At 33.6% G+C, this 5815-nt stretch overlaps 1 protein-coding gene across 1 annotated transcript in view; it reads left to right on the top strand.

The window, feature by feature from the left end:
- The first annotated feature begins 349 nt into the window (after window positions 1-349).
- Window positions 350-5815, top strand: part of TMEM67 (transmembrane protein 67) — a 30583-nt gene continuing 25117 nt past the window's right edge. The window contains 6 exon segments of the mRNA XM_009324425.1: window positions 350-430; window positions 1892-1985; window positions 3469-3568; window positions 4015-4084; window positions 4188-4262; window positions 5510-5572. Coding sequence (XP_009322700.1) covers window positions 374-430; window positions 1892-1985; window positions 3469-3568; window positions 4015-4084; window positions 4188-4262; window positions 5510-5572 — 459 coding nt within the window. The 5' untranslated portion in view covers window positions 350-373.

Here is a 5815-nt window from a genome sequence, read left to right as displayed (position 1 = left end):
GCAGTGTGGCAAGATTTAGAGGGAGGGATTGTATCTGTTATTAGACCAACTGATATAGTTTAAAAAAAAACCACAAAAACACAAGCTCTGGGTTCCTGTTCCCCCCTGGTATATCAGTCAGCCTACTAACATTTTCCTAAAACATCTTTGTACAAACTAACACGAACATTTTTTAAAACGCAAGGTGATTTTCATGCACGTGTCACTCAGATGTTGTATTTGTCTATCTAATAATCTATACTGATCTCTTGAGAACAATAGCAGTTGTCCTTAGTATTCTGTGAAAAAAAATCAGTTTTATATAGACTAAAAGTGCATTTGTTTTTTTTTTTTTTTTCCAGGTAGTTCATGTGTATGTCAGCCAGGATACAGAATGGTTTCTAGTAATGGTGGGTCCTCCATTATTTGTGAAAAATGCCCAGAAAATATGGTAAGTATTGAACTTTTCATACTCTGCCATAATAATAATGCTTTTTTAAATTTTAAATTTCCTCCTGACTGCAAGTTATTTTTCATTAATTTAAAATTATTTTGCATAATAGTCTTTGTTTGGGAATTTTTAAGACTGTGCTTATAGGTAGTAATTTTTTTCTCTTTAGATGTGTTTATTACTGTTATTTTGCAGGCATTTTTTCATTATAAATTTGACCCCACAGACAAAGTAAGAGTATTTTAAATGTTTAATTTCCTTCCACTGCTTTTCTTTTCTGCTCCCTGTTATGTTATCCTTGCCCAGAGACCACTGTTTTATAGAATGCCAAAGACGCTTTTCAGCTCAGAGGTATCTTATTTGTTTATTTATATAAATCCTATTATTGTAATATTTAGCCTGTATCTTCATAGTCCCCGATACTTTATCTTTTTACTTCAAAATGAGCTGCTGCTATTACGTTACTTTAATTATATATATCTTTGTAGTTTGGTCAGTTCTTTCTACCTTTCTTGGCAAATTAAGCTGTAATTTTGGGTCATATTCACAGCATTGAGCCAGAGGCACCAGGCTTAACCAGCTTTTTCCCGCTATAGTAAATAGAGAAATAATTTTTCTCCAGCAAAAACAACTTTTCAGGTTGAGAGCCTTCCTGAATACTTCTTTCTCTCCGATACCTGTAGAAGAACTCTCAAGAGACCAGCTTAGTTGCTTAAGTTAGGTGTTTAATGGCTAACGGGTAATGTAAGTAATATCCCTCTTCTTTCCATCTTCTTGCTGCGTTAGACAAAGGCATTGACAAATATCCATTGAAGTTTTGATCATTCTGCTGTTTCTTTCTCTTTCCTGTAATGGTGGCATTCATCTCTGATCCTATGGCAGGGTTTATGCAAAGATAAAATGATGGTAGTGGAGAAGGGAATAACATCTGTATCACCTGAGGATGAGCAGTTCTCTTCCATTTCCTCATTGGTTTTAATTAGTAGTGCAGCTACTTCGTGATAGTACATAAGTGTGGATGTGAACTATTTGAGTACGTGCAAAATTCCATGCAGTTATATAAGCTGCTTGGCTTAAGACTCCTCCATTTCTATTACTTTTGTATATATATAGGCACATAGGTCTATTTATGCAGTTATGTTTATCCATTATTTTTTTTCAGCGTAGAACGTCTATCTTTTGTAAACCTTACACTTTCAGTGAACTCGTATCTTCACTAAAGGGTGTTAGCTAATGGGTTCAAAAACTTCAGAACACGTTTTTTAGTCTGTGTCTGCATAGGAATTACTTTTGCCAGATTATTTAGTGTTTTTTTAATCTTTAAAAGCTTCATGAATGTTACCAATGTTGTCGTATCTGAACACATTTTCTAGTAAATAACAGCTGGATCAGGCATTCTTCACAGATATTTGGTGATGTCTATATTTTTGAAAATTACAGTAGTTTTACATTTTATTTTAGAGCGGAGTTACTCAAGATGGGTGGAATTGTATTACTTGCCCTAAAGGCCTAACTGCAGAAGGAAAATGTAAATGCCTCAATAATGAAATATTAGGTAAGAAATATATGCAAGTTATGAGATTTTAGTGCTTATTTTACATATTTGAGTTTATTAAGGCATGCTCTTCTGTTAAATAAGAAAGGAAATTTAACATATGTTTACATACCTAATGTAAAAATTCAACATTCCTCTTGATCTTACACCTCATTCCTGAACAACAGCAGGTAAATCTCTACCGGTGTTCATTGCAACAAAAACTATAATGCAAACATTCAAAAAATGAATACTGGTGTATCACTTCCTTTAAGCTGGTTTGCGCTGGGTGGAGGCATTAAAATTTGGATAAAAACAATGCCAATATAGACTAAGAAAAACCATTAAAATGTTTTGAAGGATATAATGTGTAGGTACTTCACAGTACAGGAATTATACATATATGAGTAGGTGGAACAGAATAGCCTGAGCAAGCCAAGCAAACTACTATGCATTAATATCAGTGGATTTCATGCATATCCCTGAGACACATGCCTATATCTGTGATTTCCTGCGACATGCTTCCCTATATCTGTGCCTCTTACTTGATGCTCTCTAATAGTTGCAGATGAATTTCAGTAAACACAATTAATTTTAACATTAACTTTAGTGTCTGTGTTAACCATATTTTTGCTTATCTTGCATAGTAAAAAACTAAGAGCAAAGTGTAAATTTCATCAAGGGTCTAAAACAAAAAAGCTCTTGGGAGCTTTAGTTTTCCTTATTATCAAAGACACAGGATGGAAAAGACTTACCGCGTGCCTGTAATTCTTTGAATAAGTATTACTAATGTCCACTTTGGTTACATTTCTAACAGAGTGTACTGGAGAATCACTATTTTCCAGATAATTAATTTAAAAGGAATCTGTAAAAGAGTGAATACCAAATTATCTCCCTTAAACTTTGTGAGAGTTACAAAATACAGTCCAAGCCTTTATGGTAAAATATTGAGAGCAAAGCTGATTCTGTAATTTATCATGCAGAAAGAACATTAGTATTGTAATTCTTTTGATTCTCTTTGTGTCTCTTTTTTTTTTATAATTAGACTTCAAATCTCTTGCCAAATGATTTAATGGCTGGAAGATGCAGTTTTGAAACTTCGAATTTGTGACATTTGCATGAATCATTTCATATGAAAATTAAAATTATTTTTTCCCAGTAATTTGTAAACTTGATATTTTGAGTTTTAGCTTTGCAGTGAAGCCTTGGTTTGAAATTAGTTCAGAATAAATAACAAAGGAACAGCAAAACTGGACATGAAATACTGCACTTCTCATTAAAAATAGACTGCATGTGTGTAGCTATAAACAATGCACATACACATATATGAACATGCATTTATAGTGGATGTTATTTGCAAGTTGTGCTCTTGATTTTTTTTTAAATAAAATTGTTGCATTTGTTTTAGATCTGCATAGACACTTTATTTTTTCACACTTTTCTTAACCTGCGTGACACTGTGCATCATGCAATTTTATCACAGTTGCTTTTCTCTCCTACTTAGTGGAAAGAAGTATCGATGGCATTTTGCTTAATGAAGCATTGTGCATACATTGTAATGGAAGTGAGCAATCGTTCTCTGCCTCAGATGCGTCAGGAGATAGGTGAGTATTCTTTCCCTTTTGTGATGATAAATTTGAACATGTCATGTTCTGTTTAAATGGAATATACTTGAGGAACAGTCTGTATCTTTGGGATGACAGTTTTAAAAGCAGTGAACTGGAAATCCTATACCCGGTATCACACTCAATATGTTTTGTCTTCACTGAAGTCCTTTGTGACCAGTGGCTTGGTTTGATTGTTTATTGTGACTACAAGCGGGTGTTGGATTGGAAGCAGAAACAGAATTCTTATTTTGATAATTAACTATTTCATTTCTTTTCTGCTTCACTGACAGTCGAATCAAATTGGTGATGTCTATTGGATTTCAGTTCGAACTAGTGAAGATGCTGACAGTGTTATCAGGCATACTATGTAATCAGCTTTCACTAAGTACTAATCTCATACTTAACTACATTTTAAGTGCATTCTTCATGTTTGTGATCCATAGGTGTGTAAGATGTGAACAAACATTCATCAATGTAAGCAAGTCTTGTGACTGCAGCAGCCCAAACATTTTAGTAAGTAGAAGAATGCTTATTGTATTGCAACTCAGAAAAAGAAAAGTTATGCTGACAAATGTATAAATTTCCATTTTTTTGTTCTGGGTTTTTTTTTTTTCAGACTGGAGGATTATGTTTTAGTGCTAGTGACACCTTACCCCCAAAAGGAGTTGCAACTGTTCGTTTTGGACAGCTAGTAAGTGTGTTTATCCTAAAACATTTTCAAGCTAGCTCATTATTTACTTCCCATAAGTCTTTTAAATTCCATTCCTGAAAAACAAAGGTGGTGGTTTCTTGTCTGATCACAGTGATTGCAAGGTAATTTGCATCAAGATAGAGTGTAGACATGTAGACCAGGCAAGCATTGTTCTAATGGAGTATGTTTAAGAAAATTCATGCCCTCTTGGACACTGAAAAAGGGAAGTAATGTACATGAATTTAGTATCAAAACAAGTAGTATATGGTCCATTGTATTAATTGTACGTATTTAAAACACACAGTATATCACAAAAATGTGCTGAAGAGTTCATGAGAGCCTCTGGGCTTTTTAAATTTCTTTTTATTATGTAAAATTGGTATTCATATAAAATATTTGAAAGAAGATATAAAGATTGAAAGGACATTTTTACTTGTTAGATGGTTAGAGCTGATAGAAGAAAGTGGACACCTATACAATTTGAGGTTGTGTATGAAATTGTTGAACTCCTTGAATTGGCTAATGATTGAAAATATGTTCTATTGAGAAGAATGAAGGTGTTTTCATTGTTTTAGCTAATGAACTTGTATTAGTTGTGAAATCTGTTCAAAGTTAGGACCATTTTCCATGTAGTTCTGAATTCAGGAAATGCTATGTGGCCAATAAATGTAGTTTGTTCTTCAATGAATTAAAGTTAAAGGCTACTGCTTGAAAGAAAGCAAAAAGCAGTCTTCAGTTTTCCTGACAGCAAATATTGGTCTTGCTTTCTGAAAATGCAGTCTTCTAAATAATATTTTATTGAAAACATGTCTTTTCAGTTGCTTACAGTATGTACAAAAGCTATGTTTAGTTCAAATATGAGTAGTTACAAAAAGCAGGTTGTGAAATAATTAATTTGGCAGATTTGGTCCTGAGCTAAATTTACCACCCAGTCAACACCTTACCCTTGAAGTCGTTAGTACTTCCCTTGTGCAGTGAAGACAACTCCTTTGTCACAGAATCCGTATTCAAAAGTTAAATATTTCTGCTCTTGTTGTGTATATTTTGTCTAATTTAGTGAAGTGAAACAAATTATTGCATTATGGTTGTGTTTTGAAGCTGAGCTGGTTTGATTTAGACACTTAAAAAGGACAGAAAGCTCTTAGGAAAAAATAAGTAGCATCTTTTAGCTGATATAGTTTTCCAGACTGTTATGTTATGGATAAATTGTTCTGAACAAAGACAGTGAAGCGGTTCCTTATTTCCAGGGTATAACACTGACATCAGCATGGTTTCTGAAAAACCTGCAATCCTCAGCCTCTGCCTGTTCGGTGAGTTTCATTAATGTCTGCAGTTTGCTTTTTTATACAGAAGCTATACTCTGTATAAAAGCATAGCACTTTAGTTTTTGGAAGTTAGCTTGCTTGTTTTTAAAGAATCATATTTTGAGATGACAGTTGGTAAGAAAGAAATATACATATACAGAATGTTTAGAAAGGATATTGAGTGCTAGTCAATGTTAATGCAAGTCTCCAGGGTTGGAATCTTCAGAAGGTGAATGGTGGTAAACAACA

Source organism: Pygoscelis adeliae, unplaced genomic scaffold (genome assembly GCF_000699105.1).
Source record: "Pygoscelis adeliae isolate BGI_AS28 unplaced genomic scaffold, ASM69910v1 Scaffold145, whole genome shotgun sequence".
NCBI lineage: Eukaryota > Metazoa > Chordata > Aves > Sphenisciformes > Spheniscidae > Pygoscelis > Pygoscelis adeliae.
The sequence above is the reverse complement of the archived record's forward strand: the minus strand, read 5'-3'. Positions and strand labels throughout refer to the sequence as shown.